The sequence below is a fragment of the Pseudophryne corroboree genome, chromosome 2 (assembly GCF_028390025.1).
Source record: "Pseudophryne corroboree isolate aPseCor3 chromosome 2, aPseCor3.hap2, whole genome shotgun sequence".
NCBI lineage: Eukaryota > Metazoa > Chordata > Amphibia > Anura > Myobatrachidae > Pseudophryne > Pseudophryne corroboree.
Window position 1 is genome coordinate 751126689 of NC_086445.1, and position 25580 is coordinate 751152268.

At 46.2% G+C, this 25580-nt stretch overlaps 1 protein-coding gene across 2 annotated transcripts in view; it reads right to left on the reverse strand.

The window, feature by feature from the left end:
* TRIM33 (tripartite motif containing 33) overlaps positions 1-24560 on the reverse strand; it is a 347475-nt gene extending 322915 nt beyond the window's left edge. Inside the window, exon 1 of one of the 2 annotated variants that reach the window (XM_063955426.1) lies at positions 23986-24560. In XM_063955426.1, coding sequence (XP_063811496.1) covers positions 23986-24391 — 406 coding nt within the window. In that variant the 5' untranslated portion in view covers positions 24392-24560. The remainder of the gene's footprint in view (positions 1-23985) is intronic. The other variant, XM_063955427.1, reaches the window with a different exon arrangement.
* Between the last annotated feature and the right edge of the window lie 1020 nt (positions 24561-25580).

A 25580-nucleotide genomic window follows, 5' to 3' on the forward strand; every position in this document is an offset into this window, starting at 1 on the left:
TGTTAACCCCATTGGACGCACATACCCGTATGTGAGCCCATTAGTACCGGGTTCAGCTGTGCAAATGGTCTAAACCTGTCTAAAGTACCTAGAAGATTTCACACACATTTCAGCTCGCACCCCAGGAGGCTGCAAGCTAAAATGTGTCTCCCCGGCAGCATGCGTGCCCTAATGGAGCAATAACTGAACTTCTCCATTGGGCACCATCAAGTGGAAAATGAGGGGGGGGGGGGTTAACAATTGAATTCCCCCACAGTCGATAAAGAAGTGCACACACCCCAGCCTGATCATCTGCTGCACCCCACTCAACACACACTGACTGCCCACCATCTGTTCCATAGAGGGAGGGGAGAGGGGGGGGGGGGGGGAGAAAGAAGAGGAAAAAAAAAAAAAAAAAACACTTTTAACTGCATATATACATGTACACAAATAGTAAAACCAAAACTTTGGTGGAGACAGAGTGCGCAATCAGACCAAGTGAATCGACCCAGTGATAAATACAAAGGAAGTTTCACCTGCTTCCAAGACAATTTCAATACAAACAAGTAGTATTCCACTCTGGCGCTTCACTAGGTTTACATGTATAGGAATATCTTCATATCCTTAGAACCTATAATGTATCTTACATCCAATTTATAAGAGGATGTAATTCACAAAAAAGAAAGAAGAACAATATAGTGCAGAGACCTTTTTTAGAATTGATATATATGAAAAGACGAATGTACACTCACAAGCCAACTTTTAAAAATGAGCTCATCATAATTTCTCTCTCTTATGTCGATTTCCAAGGATGGTTTTATTCTTCATTCTCCATCATTCCAACCTGAGTAAAGTGTGTATGTGTCTACCACAATGGCTCACACACATAAAACAAAGAGAGGCTTATAGTGCAGACGTCCTTAAAAGATATACAAGGTTTTATTCTGACAAATTCGCACTTACATCACATAAAAAGATAAAAAGCATATAGAATCTCTATTATCACTTCCCACAGATGCCAAGATAGTCCTCACCGGAGCGCAGAGATCACAATAAACTGCTGGTGGGCTACGGTCCTGGAAAGCTACATTGATTCTATATGCTTTTTATCTTTTTATGTGATGTAAGTGCGAATTTGTCAGAATAAACCTTGTATATCTTTTAAGGACGTCTGCACTATAAGCCTCTCTTTGTTTTATGTGTGTGAGCCATTGTGTTTTACCATTGTGGTAGACACATACACACCTTACTCAGGTTGGAATGATGGAGAATGAAGAATAAAACCATCCTTGGAAATCGACATAAGAGAGAGAAATTATGATGAGCTCATTTTTAAAAGTTGGCTTGCGAGTGTACATTCGTCTTTTCATATATATCAATTCTAAAAAAGGTCTCTGCACTATATTGTTCTTCTTTCTTTTTTGTGAATTACATCCTCTTATAAATTGAATGTAAGATACATATAGGTTCTAAGGATATGAAGATATTCCTATACATGTAAACCTAGTGAAGCGCCAGAATGTACACAAATAGACCAAGCCCTATCCAATTACAGGAGGTCAATGCACCACAATAGTAGAGAGGCAGACTGATCAACCACTTGGGCATGCAGTATTGCGCTAGTTCCTAGAAGCCTGAAATAAATACATTCGTAAATGAAAATACAAAAACAGATTTTTTTTATTTTTGAAACCTTTAAATACAAAAAGGAGTGGCTTCATATAAATACAGAATATATTCTATAACAGGTTACGGTATCAGCGCGCACAGAGTATGGAGATGGCACGTGCCAATGTAATGCAAAAAGTCATAAATAGAAGTCATACAAATTGAAGCTGTACATAAAAAGGGGATGTAGTCAAAAGGTCGACATGGTCAGAGCAGACGATTCAAATGTTCCGGGGTGTCCCTTGATGGCCATCTAAACGAATGGATGTCTACAGCAGCAATTCAATTGTTGCTCTGATCAGACGCCCATTAGCCATGAGAGACATTCAAAACAATAACGCTAGATGGGTTTAATAAACCTGGTACTAATGGGCACGATCGGTGCGATAACGGGCGTCAACTGAATATCCCCCATGTGATTTCCCATCACTTTAAATTAGAAATTGGGTTGCGATATCAATTGAATTCCACCCCATGATAGGACTGGTGCTAACAATACAAGAAAGAGAAGGTAATATCAGGAGGGATGGGGTGTTCCGTAAGAGGGAAGCAGGAGTGAAAAGGCGAGTGCCAAGAAGTGAGTACCACAAAATCAGACCTGTGCAAAAAGAAGTTGGTGAGGTGTTTGAAGGTAAGGATGTGCAACTGTTGTATCGCGTCCAATCTCCCGTCTAAAGTGACGGCAAATCGTAGGGCAATGGGGGTAATTCCAAGTTGATCGCAGCAGGAAATTTTTTTTTAGCAGTTGGGCAAAACCATGTGCACTGCAGGGGAGGCAGATATAACATGTGCAGAGAGATAGATTTGGGTGTGGTGAGTTCAATCTGCAATCTAAAATGCAGTGTAAAAATAAAGCAAGCCAGTATTTACCCAGCACAGAAACAAAATAACCCACCCAAATCTAACTCTCTCTGCACATGTTATATCTGCCCCCCTGTAGTGCACATGGTTTTGCCCAACTGCCACAAAATGTCCTGCTGCGATCAACTTGGAATTACCCCCAATATTCAATTGATCTTTTTTAGCACAGCTATTGCACCCACAAAGGTTGGGTTCAGTTTCATAAAAAGAGCACTGGGAGCGATCACGCAACAGGCCATGTGTGTGCCCAAACAAGTCACTTTTCGCGCATTTCAGCTCATCAACCCAGGGGGGCGAGAGCTGAAATGTAGACAACAGCAGCTATTCACGCCTGAATGAAGTAACAACTCAATAGCTCCGTTTAGGCGACATCTAGCGGATGGCGGTGGAAAAAATGTAATTCCACCCTAGAAGGGGGATGAGATCAACTCTGTTTTGTATATATTAAACTTTAGATAAAGAAAGGACATCCAAGTGGAGCTGCCAGAGACAGTTGTACACACTGGGATGAGTTCAATTGTTAGCCCCGGTAGCAGTCTCTCCTATGCGCCCGGCGAAGCTATTCGATTTTTGCTTCTGTCAGGTGCAAACAGCTGTATTGCAACTCGCACCTCCGGATATTAAAAACCAGGACATGCACATTTTAACTAACCAAGCACTTCAGTGACAGGAATGTTTGAGCACCCACAAAATGATTTTTTTGAAGGACTACCTCCGATCACTAATGAAGGAGGTTGCTGATGGCATTACATTATAATCTTGTAAAATAAATTTAATTAACTCCCCACAAATAAAGCAACATTGAGGAGGTTTTTAGGTGCTTAACGTCCCTACCTCTACTAACTTTGGCCTGACAAATGGAGCCGATGCCTTCACGAACGTAGTCAAGATTTGGGTAAAAATAATACCACAAGAGGTGGCTTTTTTGCTCTTATGCCCAGGCATCACAATCACTTTCTTTTTATCACAGGCAAGAACTGCAGCCACTGGTGGTTGACTTACACAAGCAACCACCTCATCAGCGTCAGACTGTGTATTACTACTATTATCCCCCTCAACCTGTTCCACTGCCACACAAGAATCCTCAATTTCTATTATGTCCTCATCAACAACTTTACTTGTACTGCTCCCCACATTTGCAGATGGTGCAGAAATGGTGGAAGGAGGCGAAAAAGGCTTCTTTACGAGGACAGTTTTAAAAATGTCAGACAAGGCTAACCAGGACACCCCTAGACTCTCCTCATGGATTTCAGAACACACAGTTTGAGCCTTAGAGCTATTTGGGGCACGGAATCGATTTGTTTGGTTGACCCTCATAAGGTCAACCACTATTTGTCAACACTCATTAGGCCGACAATTATTTGCTGATAGGCAGTAGGACGAAACCTGGAAAAGGGGTCGACACTTGGAAAAGGTCGACATGGGGTTTGTTTTTTTGTTTTGTTTTTTGGTGTTTGTCATAGTGTGACTGGGAACCCCAATTAGTGCACCGTGTCCCCGGGCATGGCTCGCTACGCTCAACAATGCTTCGGCTAAGGTTACTATTCCCAATCATAGTGCACGTGGATCAAAAAGTATGAAAAAGTTCAAAAAATAAAAAACATGTGTCGACTTATTGAGTATCGAACTAAGACCGTATCCCTTGGGGCACTGATTTGTTACTATTTAAAAGTTGACACCTCTACCCCTTTATTTTTACATTGTGAAAGATTTAAATTTCACGTGCCTATTCCTAAACTTTTTACCCCCTGGACCACCTTTACTAGATGTTATATTGCCATGGGTTGGGGCTGGGTGACCGGCGGTCAGCATAGACACCCCAGGGTCCCGGCCGCAGAATGCGCAGGGGACTGGGGGATGTTGAGTGCAACAAAGCCCCATGCTCGCTGCGCTCACCAGGGGTTCTGTTGTATTCACGAGTGTGAACAGTCCCTGCTAGTTGGCATCCTGACTGTAGGGCTTTTGATCCCTCGGGATCCAGGCATCGGCATGGTGACAGCCTGGATCCAGAGCGCTGCTCACATGACCGGATCCCACTGTCATGACTGGCAGCAGCACTAATTGTTTGTTGGAGCCGAGCTCAACATACACAAGCTGTACAACCTATGTTAATCTCATAGAAGCTTTCAAGCCCAGATAAATGGCGAATGCTGGTCCCCGTGGTGAAGGAACCATAATGCTCAGCCCAGCTACATAACCAATTGCAGGACAATTCTCAAAAGCTGCTGCAAAAACTAGCAGATGCGACCGAGGCAGTTGGGCCCTTGGCGAAAAATGGACTACCAGCCTCAAAGAGGTCAAGTGTAAAACAGACTAATCCTATGCTCATGGAATATCAGCTCTGGCTGCCAAGCAGGCTCATTAACTTCAGAAATACAACATAGATGTGGAGATAATTTTACTAGAGGAGTTGCTTTATTCCAAAGCAGTTTATCACCTGTTTCCAGGCAATATCAGACCGTATGGCCATTCTACACTGCAACCATGGCCTTAATTGGAGTCTATGCACCAACAGAGCAGGGTTGGAAAAAAAACAAACGCTTTATTTTGTTTAAACCAATTTTTATGCATTACTGTTTTAATGAAAGAAAAAAAAAAATGGAATCATGTATTAGAAACTTTGATCAACCATGTTTTGATGCTTATCAACATTAATACAGGTTAAATATCCCATATCCAAATATTCCGAAATACGGAACGTTTTGAGAGTGAGATAGTGAAACCTTTGTTTTCTGATGGCTCAATGTACACAAACTTTGTTTAATGCACACAGTTATTAAAATATTGTATTAAATGATCTTCAGCCTGTGTGTATAAGGTGTATATGTAACAAATGAATTGTGTGAATGTACACACTTTTTTAATGCACAAAGTTATTAAAAATATTGGCTAAAATGACCTTCAGGCTGTCTGTATAAGCTGTATATGAAACAAATGCATTCTGTGCTTAAGGGGGGTATACATGGGAGAGATGTGTGCTGAGCGAACCACTCAGCACACATCTCTCCCGCCGCTCAGCACAGCGAGATGTGTGCTGAGCGATGCGAGGGGAGGACGGGGGCCGCTCATTTCACCCAGCGGGTGAAATGAGCGTCCTGCTAGATTGGCCTGCATGCAGGCTCAACCTAGCAGCGGTGATAGCGATGTGCGGGCCGCGCATCGCTATTGCTGAGGGGCTACACACGAGTGATCTGTGCTTAAAATCAAAGCAATCTAGTCAGATTGCTTAGATTTTAAGCATGGATCTCTTCGTGAGTACCCCCCTTTAGACTTGCGTCCCATCGCCATGATCTCTCATTATTGTATGCCATTATTCCAAAATACGGAAAAATCAGATATCCAAAATACTTCTGGTCCCAAGCATTTGGATAAGGGATACTCAACCTGTACTGTCATTAAGCTTTGATTTATTTTACATCTTTTAATAAAACCAAATTTAACAGCTTATTATTCCTATTACCTCTGAATATTTGTAGATATACTGAACTTATTAATACATAGTTGCTTGTAACTGAATTTTTATAATAAATTTTGTAAAATACTTTGGGATGAATTCAACTGTTTACTCGCGACTGATCTCCCGTCTAAAGTGATGGGAAATTGCGGGGCGCTATGCAATTGTTCCCCAATATCACTCTGATCACACCCATGTAAGTCGGGTTTAGCCACGTAAAGGTGCAAAACCGACTAAATAAATGGGCGTAACGTGAAAAGTCCCAATGGGTCACTTTTCGCACAATTCAGCCTACCACCTCTAGCGGTACAGAGCTTGAATGTAGGTCTCGCGCCAGCTAGAAGGAACATGTCAATAGCTGCCAGCAGGTACAGGGACCCGCAAAAACAGTTTAATTCGCCCTTTTTCATTTGTTTTATATTCCATCTCCATTTCTACTTTGCAAGCCATTCCATCTGCTGACTGCTTATGCGCTTTTCCTTCTCATACTTAAGGCAGGTATACACTGGTCGATACTGATCCAACAAAGAAAGATTTCCCTTCAAATTTCCCCAGCTGCAGAATGAAAGATAAAGAGCATACACACTGAACGATATAGTGAACAATATCGTTCAGTGACGTCACCCCTCCCAGCCCCAAACATGCAGTCATGAAAGATCTAGCCTAAATTGGACTGTATGTTCAGTTGATAAAGATTAACGATAATGACCCGCAAGAGCGTGCATCATCATCTTTATCGTGCATACACACTTGACGAAATGACCAATATCATCTTTATTGTGCATATCGTCCACTTACTTCGTCTAGTGTGTATGTCCCTTTAGACTATCTTCTACACCAGGGGAGGGGAACCTCTGGACCTCCAGCTGTTGAACTACACATACCAGCATGCCTTGCTACAGTTTTGCTATTTGGCAATGCTAAAACAGTTGCAGGGCATGCTGGGAAGTGTAGTTCAACAACAGCTGGAGGGCCAAAAGTTCCCTATCCCCGTTCTACACTATACTCGTTACAACAGCACCTAGCCCTCAGTTTCAGCCACCCTGATGCTTGTATCAGTGTCATGTACATTGATGCAAATATGTTTATATACACTGTACTTGTCCTATATTGTCTGGTACTGTAAGTCACTGTTCTTGTTTTGTTCGTATGTGTATGTACTTTGTTAGGCACTGCGACACCCTTGTGGCGCCACATAAAGGATACAGTAATATATACAAAGTACACTCAGAGGTAGGTGAAATTGCAAAGAACAAGTTATTGGGGTCGATTCAATTCGGCAACAGTTGAATAGCAAACTACCGGCGCTATTCAATACAGCGACGACTGACCCTCAATTGTCGGGAATTCTTCTCTCATCCCCGGGGGATGAGAGAAGAAACCCGACAAAAGTGCGGCCGGCGCAAGGCTGATTCTGTCGGGAATCAGCATAGTTAAGTCGGAGAATGCCCGTTCTCCCGACAAAACTACCTGTTAAGTCGGCGAAAACGGCCCATCGCCGACTTAACTGGAGCTGAATTGAATAGCGTTGGGAGCTAATTCCCGGCGCTATTCAACTGTTACCGAATTGAATCGACCCCATTGTTAAGCATTAGTACTAATTACAATTAAATTAATCTGAATAGTACTACAAAAAGGAAAATGCAAAAGCACTTTTCAGATAAACACAAAAAAAAAAAAAGGAGGATTGAACATTAGCACTGCCATTAAACATTTTGAATAAAAATACACTAGTTTAGTATAATAGGCCTTTAAGAAGTTATGCCATAATAAAAATAATAAGATTTTACTTACCGATAAATCTATTTCTCGTAGTCCGTAGTGGATGCTGGGGACTCCGTCAGGACCATGGGGAATAGCGGCTCCGCAGAAGACAGGGCACAAAAGCAAGCTTTTAGGATCACATGGTGTGTACTGGCTCCTCCCCCTATGACCCTCCTCCAAGCCTCAGTTAGGATACTGTGCCCGGACGAGCGTACACAATAAGGAAGGATCTTGAATCCCGGGTAAGACTCATACCAGCCACACCAATCACACCGTACAACTTGTGATTTGAACCCAGTTAACAGTATGATAACAATGAAGTAGCCTCTAAAAAAGATGGCTCACAACAATAATAACCCGATTTTTTTGTAACAATAACTATGTACAAGTAATGCAGACAATCCGCACTTGGGATGGGCGCCCAGCATCCACTACGGACTATGAGAAATAGATTTATCGGTAAGTAAAATCTTATTTTCTCTAACGTCCTAGTGGATGCTGGGGACTCCGTCAGGACCATGGGGATTATACCAAAGCTCCCAAACGGGCGGGAGAGTGCGGATGACTCTGCAGCACCGAATGAGAGAACTCCAGGTCCTCCTTAGCCAGGGTATCAAATTTGTAGAATTTAGCAAACGTGTTTGCCCCTGACCAAGTAGCTGCTCGGCAAAGTTGTAAAGCCGAGACCCCTCGGGCAGCCGCCCAAGATGAGCCCACCTTCCTTGTGGAATGGGCATTTATAGATTTTGGCTGTGGCAGGCCTGCCACAGAATGTGCAAGCTGAATTGTACTACAAATCCAACGAGCAATAGTCTGCTTAGAAGCAGGAGCACCCAGCTTTTTGGGTGCCTACAATATAAACAGCAAGTCAGACTTTCTGACTCCAGCCGTCCTGGAATATTATATATATATATATATATATATATATATATATTTATTTATTTATTTATTTTTTTTTTTTTTTTTTTTTTTTTTTTTTTTTTCAGGGCCCTGACAACGTCTAGCAACTTGGAGTCCTCCAAGTCCCTAGTAGCCGCAGGCACCACAATAGGTTGTTTCAGGTGAAACGCTGACACCACCTTAGGAAGAAACTGGGGACGAGTCCGCAGTTCTGCCCTGTCCGAATGGAAAATCAAATATGGGCTTTTGTAAGACAAAGCCGCCAATTTTGACAATCGCCTGGCCGAGGCCAGGGCCAACAGCATGGTCACTTTCCATGCGAGATATTTCAAATCCACAGATTTGAGTGGTTCAAACCAATATGATTTGAGGAATCCCAACACTACGTTGAGATCCCACGGTGCCACTGGAGGCACACAAGGGCTGTATATGCAATACTCCCTTGACAAACGTCTGGACTTCAGGAACTGAAGCCAATTCTTTCTGGAAGAAAATCTATAGGGCCGAAACTTGAACCTTAATGGACCCCAATTTGAGGCTCATAGACACTCCTGTTTGCAGGAAGTGCAGAAATCGACCTAGTTGAAATTTTTTCGTGGGGCCTTCCTGGCCTCACCCACGCAACATATTTTTACCACATGTGGTGATAACGTTGTGCGGTCACCTCCTTCCTGGCTTTGACAAGGGTAGGTATGACCTCTTCCGGAATGCCTTTTCCCTTAGGATCCGGCGTTCAAACCGCCATGCCGTCAAACGCAGTCGCGGTAAGTCTTGGAACAGACAAGGTCCCTGCTGGAGCAGGTCCTTTCTTAAAGGCCGATGCCACGGTTCCTCTTGGAACAGACATGGTACTTGCTGAAAGCAAATCCCTTCTTAGCTCCCGAGGCCATTAGTCCTCTGTGAGCATCTCTTGAAGTTCCGGTTACCAAGTCCCTCTTGGCCAATCCGGAGCCACGAGTATAGTTCTTACTCCTCTATGTCTTATAATTCTCAATACCTTGGTTATGAGAAGCAGAGGAGGGAACACATACACCGACTGTTACACCCACGGTGTTACCAGGACGTCCACAGCTATCGCCTGAAGGTCTCGTGACCTGGCGCAATACCTGTCCCATTTTTTGTTCGGGCGGGACGCCATCATGTCCACCTTTGGTCTTTCCCAACGGTTCACAATCATGCGGAAAACTTCCCGATGAAGTTCCCACTCTCCCGGGTGGAGGTCGTGCCTGCTGAGGAAGTCTGCTTCCCAGTCGTCCACTCCCGGAATGAACACTGCTGACAGTGCTATCACATGATTTTCTGCCTAGCGAAAAATCCTTGCAGTTTTGCCACTGCCCTCCTGCTTCTTGTGCCGCCCTTTCTGTTTACGTGGGCGACTGCCGTGATGTTATCCCACTGGATCAATACCGGCTGACCTTGAAGCAGAGGTCTTGCTAAGCTTAGAGCATTATAAATTTGCTTTTAGCTCCAGTATATTTATGTGGAGAGAATTCTCCAGACTTGATCACACTCCTTGTGTGACTGCTCCCCAGCCTCTCAGGCTGGCCTCCGTGGTCACGAGCATCCAATCCTGAATGCCGAATCTGCGGCCCTCTAGAAGATGAGCACTCTGTAATCACCACAGGAGAGACACCCTTGTCCTTGGATATAGGGTTATCCGCTGATGCATCTGAAGATGCGATCCGGACCATTTGTCCAGCAGATCCCACTGAAGAGTTCTTGCGTGAAATCTGCCGAATGGAAGCGCTTCGTAATAAGCCACCATTTTTACCAGGACTCTTTGTGCAATGATGCACTGACACTTTTCCTGGTTTTAGGAGGATCCCGATTAGCTCGGATAACTCCCTGGCTTTCTCCTCTGGGAGAAACACCTTTTCCTGGACTGTGTCCAGAATCATCCCTAAGACCAGCAGACGTGTCGTCGGAACAACTGCGGTTTTGGAATATTTAAAATCCACCCGTGCTGTCGTAGAACTACTTGAGATAGTGCTACTCCGACCTCCAACTGTTCTCTGGACCTTGTTCTTATCAGGAGGTCGTCCATTTTCTTTGAAGACGAATCCTCCTTTCGGTCATTACCTTGGTAAGGACCCGGGGTGCCTTGGACAATCCAACGGCATCGTCTTGAAACTGATAGTGACAGTTCTGTACCACGAAACTGAGGTACCCTTGGTGAGAAAAGGCAAATTTTGGGACATGGAGGTAAGCATCCCTGATGTCCCGGGACACCATATAGTCCCCTTGTTCTTTGCTATCACTGCTCTGATTGACTCCATCTGGATTTGAACCCTTGTAAGTGTTCAAATTTTTCAGATTTAGAATAGGTCTCACCTAGCCTTCAGTACCACCATATAGTGTGGAGTAATACCCCTTTCCTTGTTGTCGGAGGGGTAATTTTATTATCACCTGCTGGGAATACAGCTTGTGAATTGTTTTCAATACTGCCTCCCTGTCGGAGAGAGACATTGGTACAGCAGACTACAGGAACCTGCGAGGGGGGAAACCTCTCGACATTCCAATCTGTACCCCTTGGATACTACTTGTAGGATCCAGGGGTCCTGTACGGTCCCAGCGTCATGCTGAGAACTTGGTAGAAGCGGTGGAAGGCTTCTGTTCATGGGAATGGGCTGCCTGCTGCAGTCTTCTTCCCTTTCCTCTATCCCTGGGCAGATATGACTCTTATAGGGACAAAAGGACTGAGGCTGAAAAGACGGTGTCTTTTTCTGCAGAGATGTGACTTAGGGTAAAAAACGGTGGATTTTCCAGCAGTTGCCCTGGCCACCAGGTCCCATGGACCGACCCCAAATAACTCCTCCCCTTTATACGGCAATACATCTTTGTGCCGTTTGGAATCTGCATCACCTGACCACTGTCGTGTCCATAAACATCTTCTTGCAGATATGGACATCGCATTTACTCTTGATGCCAGAGTGCAAATATCCCTCTGCGCATCTCGCATATATAGAAATGCATCCTTTAAATGCTCTATAGTCAATAAAATACTGTCCCTGTCAAAGGTATCAATATTTTTAGTCAGGGAATCCGACCAAGCCACCTCAGCTCTGCACATCCAGGCTGAGGCGATCGCTGGTCGCAGTATAACACCAGCATGTGTGTGTATACTTTTTAGGATATTTTTCAGCCTCCTATCAGCTGGCTCCTTAAGTACGGCCCTATCCGTAGATGGTACCGCTACTTGTTCTAATAAGCGTGTGAGCGCCTTATCCACCCTGAGGGGTGTTTCCCACCGCGCCTTAACTTCTGGCGGGAAAGGGTATACCGCCAATAATTTTCTATCGGGGGAAACCCACGCATCATCACACACTTCATTTAATTTATCTGATTCAGGAAAAACTACAGGTAGTTTTTTCACCTCACACATAATACCCTTTTTTGTGGTACTTGGAGTATCAGAAATATGTAACACCTCCTTCATTGCCCTTAACGTGTGGCCCTAAAAGAAAATACGTTTGTTTCTTCACCGTCGACACTGAAATCAGTGTCCGTGTCTGGGTCTGTGTCGACCGACTGAGGTAAATGGGCATTTTACAGCCCCTGACGGTGTTTGAGACGCCTGGACAGATACTAATTTGTTCGCCGGCCCTCTCATGTCGTCAACCGGCTTGCAGCGTGTTGACATTGTCACGTAATTTCCATAAATAAGCCATCCATTCCGGTGTCGACTCCCTAGAGAGTGACATCACCATTACAGGCAATTTGCTCCGCCTCCTCACCAATATTTTCCTCATACATGTCGACACACACGTACCGACATACAGCACACACATAGGGAATGCTCTGATAGAGGACAGGACCCACTAGCCCTTTGGGGAGACAGAGGGAGAGTTTGCCAGCACACACCAAAACGCTATAATTATCCAGGGACAACCTTTATATAAGTGTTCCTCCCTTATAGCATTTTAATATATATACATATCGCCAAATCAGTGCCCCCCCTCTCTGTTTTAACCCTGTTTCTGTAGTGCAGTGCAGGGGAGAGCATGGGAGCCTTCCCACCAGCCTTTCTGTGAGGGAAAATGGCGCTGTGTGCTGAGGAGAATAGGCCCCGCCCCCTTTTCGGCGGGCTTCTTCTCCGGAGTTTTAGATATCTGGCAGGGGTTAAATACATCCATATAGCCTCAAGGGCTATATGTGATGTATTTTTCGCCATACAGGTATTATACATTGCTGCCCAGGGCGCCCCCCTCCAGCGCCCTGCACCCTCCGTGACCGCTGTGTGAAGTGTGCTGTCAACAATGGCGCACAGCTGCAGTGCTGTGCGCTACCTGATGAAGACAGAGTCTTCTGCCGCCTGGTTCCGGACCTCTTCATCTTCAGCGTCTGCAAGGGGGGTCGGCGGCGCGGCTCCGGGACGAACCCCAGGGCGAGCCCTGTGTTCCGACTCCCTCTGGAGCTATGTCCAGTAGCCTAAGAATCCAATCCATCCTGCACGCAGGTGAGTTGAAAATCTCTCCCCTAAGTCCCTCGATGCAGTGAGCCTGTTGCCAGCAGGACTCACTGAAAATAAAGAACCTAAAAACTTTTTCTAAGTAACTCTTTAAGAGAGCCACCTAGATTGCACCCTTCTCGGCCGGGCACAAAAACCTAACTGAGGCTTGGAGGAGGGTCATAGGGGGAGGAGCCAGTACACACCATGTGATCCTAAAAGCTTGCTTTTGTGCCCTGTCTCCTGCGGAGCCGCTATTCCCCATGGTCCTGACGGAGTCCCCAGCATCCACTAGGACGTTAGAGAAAATAAGAATTTACTTACCGATAATTCTATTTCTCGGAGTCCGTAGTGGATGCTGGGGTTCCTGAAAGGACCATGGGGAATAGCGGCTCCGCAGGAGACAGGGCACAAAAAAGTAAAGCTTTACTAGGTCAGGTGGTGTGCACTGGCTCCTCCCCCTATGACCCTCCTCCAGACTCCAGTTAGGTACTGTGCCCGGACGAGCATACACAATAAGGGAGGCATTTTGAATCCCGGGTAAGACTCATACCAGCCACACCAATCACACCGTACAACTTGTGATCTAAACCCAGTTAACAGTATGATAACAGAAAGGGCCTCTTAAAGATGGCTCCTTAACAATAACCCGAATTAGTTAACAATAACTATGTACAAGTATTGCAGATAATCCGCACTTGGGATGGGCGCCCAGCATCCACTACGGACTCCGAGAAATAGAATTATCGGTAAGTAAATTCTTATTTTCTCTATCGTCCTAAGTGGATGCTGGGGTTCCTGAAAGGACCATGGGGATTATACCAAAGCTCCCAAACGGGCGGGAGAGTGCGGATGACTCTGCAGCACCGAATGAGAGAACTCCAGGTCCTCCTTTGCCAGGGTATCAAATTTGTAACATTTTACAAACGTGTTCTCCCCCGACCACGTAGCTGCTCGGCAGAGTTGTAATGCCGAGACCCCTCGGGCAGCCGCCCAAGATGAGCCCACCTTCCTTGTGGAGTGGGCTTTTACAGTTTTAGGCTGTGGCAGGCCTGCCACAGAATGTGCAAGTTGAATTGTGTTACAAATCCAACGAGCAATCGACTGCTTAGAAGCAGGTGCGCCCAACTTGTTGGGTGCATACAGTATAAACAGCGAGTCAGATTTTCTGACTCCAGCCGTCCTTGAAATGTATATTTTTAAAGCTCTGACAACGTCCAACAACTTGGAGTCCTCCAAGTCGCTAGTGGCCGCAGGCACCACAATAGGTTGGTTCAGATGAAATGCTGATACCACTTTAGGGAGAAAATGCGGACGAGTCCGCAGTTCTGCCCTATCCGAATGGAAGATTAGATAAGGGCTTTTATAAGATAAAGCCGCCAATTCAGATACTCTCCTGGCAGAAGCCAGGGCCAGTAACATAGTCACTTTCCATGTGAGATATTTCAAATCCACCTTTTTCAATGGTTCAAACCAATGGGATTTGAGGAAATCTAAAACTACATTTAGATCCCACGGTGCCACCGGAGGCACCACAGGAGGCTGTATATGCAGTACTCCTTTGACAAAAGTCTGGACCTCAGGGACAGAGGCCAATTCTTTTTGGAAGAATATTGACAGGGCCGAAATTTGAACCTTAATGGATCCCAATTTGAGACCCATAGACAATCCTGATTGTAGGAAATGTAGGAAACGACCCAGTTGAAATTCCTCCGTCGGAACACTCCGATCCTCGCACCACGCAACATATTTTCGCCAAATGCGGTGATAATGTTTCACGGTGACTTCCTTCCGTGCCTTAATCAAGGTAGGAATGACTTCTTCTGGAATGCCTTTCCCTTTTAGGATCTGGCGTTCAACCGCCATGCCGTCAAACGCAGCCGCGGTAAGTCTTGAAAGAGACAGGGACCCTGCTGTAGCAGGTCCCTTCTCAGAGGTAGAGGCCACGGTTCGTCCGTGAGCATCTCTTGAAGTTCCGGGTACCAAGTTCTTCTCGGCCAATCCGGAACCACTAGTATTGTTCTTACTCTTCTTTGCCGTATGATCTTCAATACCTTTGGTATGAGCGGCAGAGGAGGAAACACATACACTGACTGGTACACCCAAGGAGTTACCAGTGCGTCCACAGCTATTGCCTGTGGATCTCTTGACCTGGCGCAATATTTGTCCAGTTTCTTGTTGAGGCGAGACGCCATCATGTCTACAATTGGTCTTTCCCAACGGTCTATTAACATGTTGAAGACCTCTGGATGTAGACCCCACTCTCCCGGATGAAGATCGTGTCTGCTGAGGAAGTCTGCTTCCCAGTTGTCCACGCCCGGGATGAACACTGCTGACAGTGCTATCACGTGATTCTCCGCCCAGCGAAGAATCTTGGCAGCTTCTGCCATTGCACTCCTGCTTCTTGTGCCGCCCTGCCTGTTTACATGGGCGACCGCCGTGATGTTGTCCGACTGAATCAACACCGGCTTCCCTTGCAGGAGAAGTTCCGCCTGGCTTAGAGCATTGTAGATTGCTCTTAGTTCCAGAATGTTTATGTGAAGAGACTTTTCCAGGCTCGTCCATACTCCCTGGAAGTTTCTTCCTTGTGTGACTGCTCCCCAGCCTCTCAGGCTGGCGTCCGTGGTCACCAGGATCCAATCCTGAATGCCGAATCTGCGGCCTTCTAATAGGGGAGCCTTCTGCAACCACCACAGAAGTGACACCCTTGTCTTTGGTGACAGGGTTATTCGCAGGTGCATCTGCAGATGCGACCCTGACCATTTGTCCAACAGATCCCTTTGGAATATTCTTGCATGGAATCTGCCGAATGGAATTGCTTCGTAAGAAGCCACCATTTTTCCCAGGACTCTTGTGCATTGATGTACTGACACCTTTCCTGGTTTTAGGAGGTTCCTGACCAGGTCGGATAACTCCTTGGCTTTTTCCTCGGGAAGGAAAACCTTTTTCTGGACCGTGTCCAGAATCATTCCTAGGAACAGCAGACGAGTTGTCGGGATTAATTGGGATTTTGGAATATTCAGAATCCACCCGTGTTGTCTTAGCACCTCTTGAGATAGTGCTAATCCTGTCTCCAGCTGTTCTCTGGACCTTGCCCTTATCAGGAGATCGTCCAAGTATGGGATAACTAATACGCCTTTTCTTCGAAGAAGAATCATCATCTCGGCCATTACCTTGGTAAAGACCCGAGGCGCCGTGGACAATCCGAACGGCAGCGTCTGAAACTGATAGTGACAGTTTTGAACAACGAACCTGAGGTACCCCTGGTGTGCGGGGTAAATCGGAACGTGGAGATACGCATCCTTGATGTCCAAGGATACCATAAAGTCCCCTTCTTCCAGGTTCGCTATCACTGCTCTGAGTGACTCCATCTTGAACTTGAACTTTTTTATGTAGATGTTCAAGGACTTTAGATTTAGAATAGGCCTTACCGAGCCATCCGGCTTCGGTACCACAAATAGAGTGGAATAATACCCCTTTCCTTGTTGTAAGAGGGGTACTTTGACTATCACCTGCTGAGAGTACAGCTTGTGAATGGCGTCCAAAACCATCTCCCTTTCGGACGAGACGGTTGGTAACGCAGACTTCAGGAAACGATGAGGAGGATCCGTCTCTAATTCCAACCTGTACCCCTGAGATATTATCTGCAGGATCCAGGGGTCTACCTGCGAGTGAGCCCACTGCGCGCTGTAATTTTTGAGACGGCCGCCCACTGTCCCCGAGTCCGCTTGAGAGGCCCCAGCGTCATGCTGAGGTTTTTGCAGGAGCCGGGGAGGGCTTCTGTTCCTGGGAAGGAGCTGCCTGTTGGTGTCTCTTCCCTCTGCCTCTGCCTCGTGGCAGGTACGACAAGCCCTTTGCTCTCTTATTTTTGTAGGAGCGAAAGGGCTGCGGTTGAAAGGTCGGTGCCTTTTTCTGTTGGGGAGTGACTTGAGGTAAAAAGGTGGATTTCCCGGCAGTAGCCGTGGCCACCAAGTCTGATAGACCGACTCCAAATAACTCCTCCCCTTTATACGGCAAAACTTCCATATGACGTTTTGAATCCGCATCACCTGTCCACTGTCGTGTCCATAAGGCTCTTCTGGCTGAAATGGACATAGCACTCACCCGAGATGCCAGTGTGCAGATATCTCTCTGTGCATCACGCATATAGATAAATGCATCCTTTATTTGTTCTAACGACAGCAAAACCTTGTCCCTATCTAGGGTATCAATATTTTCAATCAGGGATTCTGACCAAACTACTCCAGCACTGCACATCCAGGCAGTTGCTATAGCTGGTCGTAGTATAACACCTGCATGTGTGTATATACTCTTTTGAATAACTTCCATCCTCCTATCTGATGGATCCTTAAGTGCGGCCGTCTCAGGAGAGGGTAACGCCACTTGTTTAGATAAGCGTGTGAGCGCCTTGTCCACCTTAGGGGGTGTTTCCCAGCGCGCCCTAACCTCTGGCGGGAAAGGGTATAATGCCAATAATTTTTTTTTTTTTTTTTTTTGAAATTATCAACTTTCTATCAGGAGCAACCCACGCTTCATCACACACGTCATTTAACTCTTCTGATTCAGGAAAAACTGTTGGTAGTTTTTTCACACCATACATAATACCCTGTTTTACGGTATCTGTAGTATCAGCTAAATGTAACGTCTCCTTCATTGCCAAAATCATATAACGTGTGGCCCTACTGGAAAATACGTTTGAATTTCCACCGTCGTCACTAGAATCAGTGCCTGTGTCTGGGTCTGTGTCGACCGACTGAGGCAAAGGGCGTTTTACAGCCCCTGACGGTGTTTGAGGCGCCTGGACAGGCATTAATTGATTGTCCGGCCGCCTCATGTCCTCAACCGACTGTTTAAGTGAAGATAAACTATCACGTAATTCCACAAATAAAGGCATCCATTCTGGTGTCGACCCCCTGGGGGGTGACATCTGCATATTTGGCAATTGCTCCGCCTCCACACCAATATCGTCCTCATACATGTCGACACCACGTACCGACACACACAGCAAACACACAGGGAATGCTCTAATGAAGACAGGACCCACTAGCCCTTTTGGGGAGACAGAGGGAGAGTCTGCCAGCACACACCAAAAAGCGCTATATATAACAGGGATAGCCTTATAATTAAGTGCTCCCTTATAGCTGCTTTAATATATACAATATATAGCCATTAATGTGCCCCCCCTCTCTGTTTTACCCTGTTTCTGTAGTGCAGTGCAGGGGAGAGACCTGGGAGCCGTCCTGACCAGCGGAGCTGTGACAGAAAATGGCGCCGTGTGCTGAGGAGATAGGCCCCGCCCCTTTCTCGGTGGGTTCTTCTCCCGCTATTATTTTAGTCAGGCAGGGGTTAAATATCTCCATATAGCCCCTGTGGGCTATATGTGAGGTATTTTTAGCCTTTTATAAGGTTTTTATTTGCCTCTCAGAGCGCCCCCCCCCAGCGCTCTGCACCCTCAGTGACTGCCGTGTGAAGTGTGCTGAGAGGAAAATGGCGCACAGCTGCAGTGCTGTGCGCTACCTTATGAAGACTGAGGAGTCTTCAGCCGCCGGTTTCTGGACCTCTTCACGCTTCAGCATCTGCAAGGGGGTCGGCGGCGCGGCTCCGGGACCGGACTCCATGGCTGGGCCTGTGTTCGATCCCTCTGGAGCTAATGGTGTCCAGTAGCCAAGCAGCAAATCCACTCTGCACGCAGGTGAGTTTACTACTTCTCCCCTAAGTCCCTCGTTGCAGTGATCCTGTTGCCAGCAGGACTCACTGTAAAGTAAAAAAACCTAAACTAAACTTTCTCTAAGCAGCTCTTTAGGAGAGCCACCTAGATTGCACCCTTCTCGTTCGGGCACAAAATCTAACTGGAGTCTGGAGGAGGGTCATAGGGGGAGGAGCCAGTGCACACCACCTGACCTAGTAAAGCTTTACTTTTTTGTGCCCTGTCTCCTGCGGAGCCGCTATTCCCCATGGTCCTTTCAGGAACCCCAGCATCCACTTAGGACGATAGAGAAATTGGGTTGGGGGTTTTTTGTTTTTTTTAAATATAAAACATTTGGTGTAAACCAGCTAACCCTGCAACAGAGCCAAGAAATGACCAAGACAAAGATTTTTTCCTACAATGAACTGCAGAAAATTTTAGAGCAGTGCCAATATGGAAACCACATAACTACAGTATGGGGTCGATTCAATTCACCGACAGTTGAATAGCTCTGGGAATTAGCTCCCAGCGCTATTCAATTCAGCTCAAGTTAAGTCGGCGAATGCCCGTTCCCACGGGCATTCTCCGACTTAGAATCAGCCTCGCGCGGCAGCACTTTTGTCGGATTTCTTCTCTCATCCCCCGGGGGTGAGAGAAGAATTACAGACAATTGAGTGTCACTTGGCTCTGTATTGAATAGCACCGGGAGCTATTCAACTGTCGGTGAATTGAATCGACCCCATCGTGTTGATCTGAACGCATAAATGAGCCCAATGATGATAGTCTCCGCTTATAGGCCCTACACACTGGCCGATCCACCGCCGAGCTACCCGACGGCGGATACGGCCAACCCGGCAGCGGGGGGGGGGGGGAGGGGGGAGTGACGTTTCTTCACTCCCCCCCACCCCACGTCACCCGGCTGCATTGAAGAGCATGCAAATATGGACGAGATCGTCCATATTGGCCTGCATGTACAGCCCACGGGGAACCAGCGATGAACGAGTGCGAGGCCGCGCATCGTTCATCGCTGGAGCCTCCACACTGCACGATATGAACGTTATCTCGTTCATTAATGAACGAGATCGTTCATAACGTGCAGTCATGTCGGCCAGTGTGTAGGGCCCATTAGTTATGTTTGCCAAATACAACAATCTTGCAATATGCAACACCTGGTTCCAACACTCACAAAATCATCTCTTAACATGGTTCTCCAATAATGGAGACAAAGTATGCTGGATTATTTCATCATACAAAAACCGTTTCAGAGTGCCTTCCATGACATGAGAGCAAATTGGTGAAGCATCAACTGGATCAGATCATCATTACAAGCAAAGCTAAGTATCTACATAAAAAAAGTGCAGAACTCCTTGAAACCCACAACAATTTTAGAATTAAACGCCTTAAAAGACCTTAATAACCAGGTGAACTTTCAAATTCTGCTCAAAAACAGGGTCACACCGCTATCACCTAATTACTATGTAAACCACAGCTAGACCGACACAAATTTGGCAAGCAAAGGAAAAAAAAAAAAAAAAAAAAAAAAAAAAGGGGAATAACCTCAGACAGACGTGCCCAATTAAACGGAGAAAAATCATACCATGGATATCTAACACTATAGACTTAGTGGCCGAATGTGCCTATATTAAAAACATTAAACCATAAACTCTACTTGTGACTGAATAGACATTAAAATACAACTCAAAGCAGATAAAGCAGCATGGTGGAAAGGAAAAGCCCAAGAAATGGAGGAGGCCAGTAGCATGATTCACAGCTGCTGCACAGCATATTACATAGCTGCAATGGAACATTTAGAACCTCTACAACAAAGATCTAAAAGGGCCAACATATTAAATCGATAGGCACAATTCAATTCGATGATAGATGAATAGCGCCGGGAATTAGACCTGAGTTACTAGAAAACTATGTGGTTAATTAAATTTGCCAACCGTTGAATAGCACCGAGAATTAGCTCCCGGCGCTATTCAATACAGCGCCATGTGACAATTGTCGGGACATCTTCTGCTGGTGCGCGGCCGACGCGATGCTGATTCTATCGGGAATCAGAATCGCGCCAGGCAGTTAAGTCGTAGAATGCTCATTCTCCCGACAAATCAACCTGGGTGGTCCTAAAATCTGTTTGGTGTACCTTTAAGACAGGGAACATCTCATAATACCCTTAAAGGTGCTTCAAGCTCTCTACAACAGCAACTAAAACAAAGAGAATATGCGGCCAAATGTCTCAACCATTTACAATCTCAACTGGCGTCAAGCAGTATCACCAATGTTCTTCAACATAGCTATAGACCGGATTCTCAGAAAACTTTTCTAAATGAAATGGGCACCATTACTGGGAAACATACAGCCCTCACAGATCTAGTCTTCCTAGCCAAAAACCACGCAGGGTGCCCAAAACATCCTAAATAAGTTCCACACAAACGCAGCAAAGCTTGGCTTACAAATAAATGCAGCACAAAGCAGCTAAACCCATCTAATAAGCCCGAATCGACGTCCAATTTCCAAAGAATGGGAGCCCAAGTTATGGACTTTACACATTTTTTTTCTTGAGGCCCAAGGAGTGCGAGACAAAATGCGTCAGCTGCTGCCAATGGGCGTCTACCAGAGAAACAATTGAATAGCTCCGATTGAGGATCATTCCTTCAGACGGCCAGCAGGTGGCACTCGCCACAACTGAATCTGCCCTAATTAACCACCTGCCTGGCATGGTCACATCAGATGCGACCATGACTGCAAGGGCTTTATCTGACCTGGTCGCACAGGATGCGGTCAGATAAACAGTGTTGGCAGCAGCAGGGAAACTTTCCCCCGCTGCTGCTGTCAGAGGGACCCGAAGGTCTTTATGCCTCTCACACTCTCCCCTGATTGCTGTGCTACTAATCAGTCAGCACGGCAGGACCCCCTCTCCAGCAGCTGCAGACAATAGCAGCAGCTGGGGAGTGTAAATTAAACCTCCCACACCCACCCCTGTTTACCTGGAGGTTGTCCCGGCTTTCAAAATGAAAGCCGCGATGGTCGCTATGGTTCCAATTTTCCGATGGTCACGATCGATGTTTGGGGGGGGGGAATATATATATATATATATATATATATATATATATATATATATATATATATATATATATATATATATATATATATATTATTTTTTTTTACTAAAATCATTTTGGATAGGGTTACATTCATGTTCACCAAACTGACTCAAAAAAAATAATTTCTGAGCTTTATTGGGGGCGGGAGAAGTCAAGTTGTACAGTAAATAAAATGAAAAAAATATATATATATTTTTTTTTTTTTAATACCACTCAGTGGCGAGTTACAGTGCATATATTTATTATGTCAACAAAGGTGTTTGTATAAGAGCAATTATTTCTGTTTTGAGAACAAAGCAGCAAGTCACACTGCCTATATTATGTCAACAAAGGCGCTTATATTTAATATGTCAACAAAAGTGCAGTGGTGTACAGCACACACAGCTTGTATTAAAAAATAAAAAAGCAATTATTTTAGAAAATGGCAACACAAATCAGCAAGTCACACCGCTTATAATATGTCAAAGACGCAGTGGGGTACAGCCTCAATATTAACACTAAAAAGCACTGGAGTGTATGGACACAGATAGGTCAGCTCAGCAGTGTGGAGTAAGCACAGACCGCCAGACAACACAGCTCTCACTATGCGGTCTGCTGTGAGATGGCATCAAATCACCACCGCAGGCACTTCCATAGAATCCAAAACCCGCAAGAAACAGACGCTGGAATGATAACATGCCTTGATTTGGAATCCAAGCAAGGATGGAAAACCTGAGCTGCTATTCCAATTCAGTCAGATCCCTGAAATTCAGGTGGGCTCCTTTTTCGGAACTGAACCCGCCCAACTCTATAAATCAACTATAGAGAAAGGAAGCACGCTGCATAAATGCACCAGTCTGTCATACTTCTCACTCCCAGAAATGAACCAGCATACTAAAAATATTCAAATACAAAAGTAGGTGTTCTGACAATGTACAAATCCAAAAGTCTGAAGGTGCATACGCACTGTGCGATGTGTGCTTACGGTTTTGCCTAGTCAAAATCGTAAGAAAAGTTAGCACATATCGCACTGTGTGTATACAGCTTGCAATACCGAAAAGCGTTCCCGTGGGGTCGGGATCACAAGAAGAAAAAAAAAAAAAAAAAAAAAAAAAGACTGTGCAGGTAAGGCAATTTTGACTGTATTGTGTACAATATAGTTTCTAGTATAGCCAAAATTGCACCGTGTGTATAGTTACTATCAGTGGTTCTGGGCTCCAGGTAGTTCAAGGGAAATTGCAAAGTCAAAATCGGCATTTAGTCAGAACCGCACCGTGTGTATACAACTTAAGTTTAAATCCACATGTCCACTTCTTGGAGCGTATCCAAGAGTTAGAATCAAGCCTATACCGAAAAAAAGCATAAACCAAAAAAAAAAAAAACACACATACAGCAGCCACACATACAAATCCCAAGAATTCAAAGTAGTACTGTTTACATTGTGTAGTACACGGACACGTGGGTATCAGGAGTAAAATATATGAAGATTACCAATCATGTATGTCAGCACAGAGCAGCATCATAAGCAACACTACACTGAGATCTTACATAACAGCACAATTTACAACAAAACCCTAACATTTCACAAGAGCATGTTAATACCCTGCACAAAAATACAAATATTTGTCAAGTAAACACTGCTATATAAACATACACATATTACTCAGAATATCACAGAGCATGTGGCAATGACACAGAACATGTGACTGCACAGAGATGCCGTTCTCACCACTGACAGGCAATCCAACAACCAACACAGGATTCCTACAGGAACTAGCTTTGGAGGAAGTCATTCAGAATACACAGCACAGCTGCAATCTTATTTTATATGAGAAATAGAATGCAGATCATTGGAAGTTTAAGGCAATAACACATGCATAGTCTGAGCACTGCAGAGCTCCATACTGATGCTGCACACCACTGTAACACAACACACTGCCTGTGCGGAGAAGCACAGAGAGCAACAGTGTCCTGACACCGGAGACAAAGCTGCAGAAAGTTGTGGCAGCTGCAGACCAGTCCCCAGCACTGATGCGTTACATGCATGTGATATTGGCAGGCTGCTGCTGCTGTGTCGCCAGATGCACACCACCACACTGCCCCCAGCCTCCCCGGCCCATCAAACGCTGCGGCCTCTCACCTTGCTGGATGTCCCCGTTGCTGCCGCCGGGTAGCGGGACGCTGAGCTGCCGCTCGGGCTCCGGAAGGCAGCGGCGGCAGAAAGAGTGCAGGCAGGGAAGCAGCTTCGGCTCCGACTCCCGGCACTGCAGGCTCTGCTTGCACACCGCGCACGTATCCAGTAGGTTCACCGGAGCCGGCGTGGAGGACGAGGAGGCCGCGGTGGTCGAGGGGGCCGGGCTCTCCTCAGCCGTGGCAGCCACCGGAACAGCTGGGGCCGCTGCCTTATCCCCGCTCTCGGCCGCCTCATCCGCGGCCTGGCCCTCGCTTCCCGCGGTGTTCCCGTCTTGTCCGCTGCCACTACTGTTGTTGTTGTTGCTCACCGAGCCGTCCGTCTCCCCGCCACCGCCTCCTTTGTTGTCCGCCATGTTTTTCCTCTTTGAACCCCTGAACTGACCGCTTCACGACGCCACCAGCGCACGTACCCTACGCCGCCGCAATGAGGCCGCCCCCTCTCTCGCTCTTCTCGCTCTCTCTCCCTCCTCCTCCTCCTCCTAACGGCAACGGCGGGGTGACGTCACAAGGACGTAAGTGACCATTTGCGTAGCGCAGGCGCAGTGCGGGAAAGGGAAGTTCAAGTTTCGGTGCTGAGACTGCGCTAGCGTGGAGGTCGGTGCGTCGCAAAGTGATTCACTGAACTGAGTTGAGGCACATGACTCAGTTCAGTGGCGTGTCTAGAGTCAGTGTCTCGGCCCATGAGTCAGACTCATGACTCATTTGTATTGGAATGTATTGCAGAGACAGTGCACATGATTCAGTGAGTTGCCAGAGACACTCAGTACTGACAGACCAGTGCTGGTGACTCATGGAGGGAGTGACTCAGTCCTCTGGGAGTTGGCTCAGCTAGTTATTCAGCTGCACTGATTGTGCAGTGCATCTGGGGGAGGCAGCTGCTTATGCATTGATTGTTACTAATATATTAACATAGATTTAGTGTTATGTTGGTATATTATTAATAACCAATTTCTCTAACGTCCTAGTGGATGCTGGGGACTCCGTCAGGACCATGGGGAATAGCGGGCTCCGCAGGAGACAGGGCACATCTAAAAAAGCTTTTAGGTCACATGGTGCGTACTGGCTCCTCCCCCTATGACCCTCCTCCAAGCCTCAGTTAGGTTTTTGTGCCCGTCCGAGAGGGTGCAATCTAGGTGGCTCTCTTAAAGAGCTGTTTAGAAAAGTTTTTTTTTTTTAGGTTTCAATCTCAGTGATTCCTGCTGGCAACAGGATCACTGCATCGAGGGACTTAGGGGAGAGATTTCCAACTCACCTGCGTGCAGGATGGATTGGAGTCTTAGGCTACTGGACACTTAGCTCCAGAGGGAGTCGGAACACAGGTCAGCCTGGGGTTCGTCCCGGAGCCGCGCCGCCGATCCCCCTTACAGACGCTGAAGAGACGGCAGAACGGAGGTCCGGAAAACAGGCGGCAGAAGACTCCACAGTCTTCATGAAGGTAGCGCACAGCACTGCAGCTGTGCGCCATTGTTGTCACACGGCTCACTGACTCAGTCACGGAGGGTGCAGGGCGCTGCTGGGGGCGCCCTGGGCAGCAATATAATT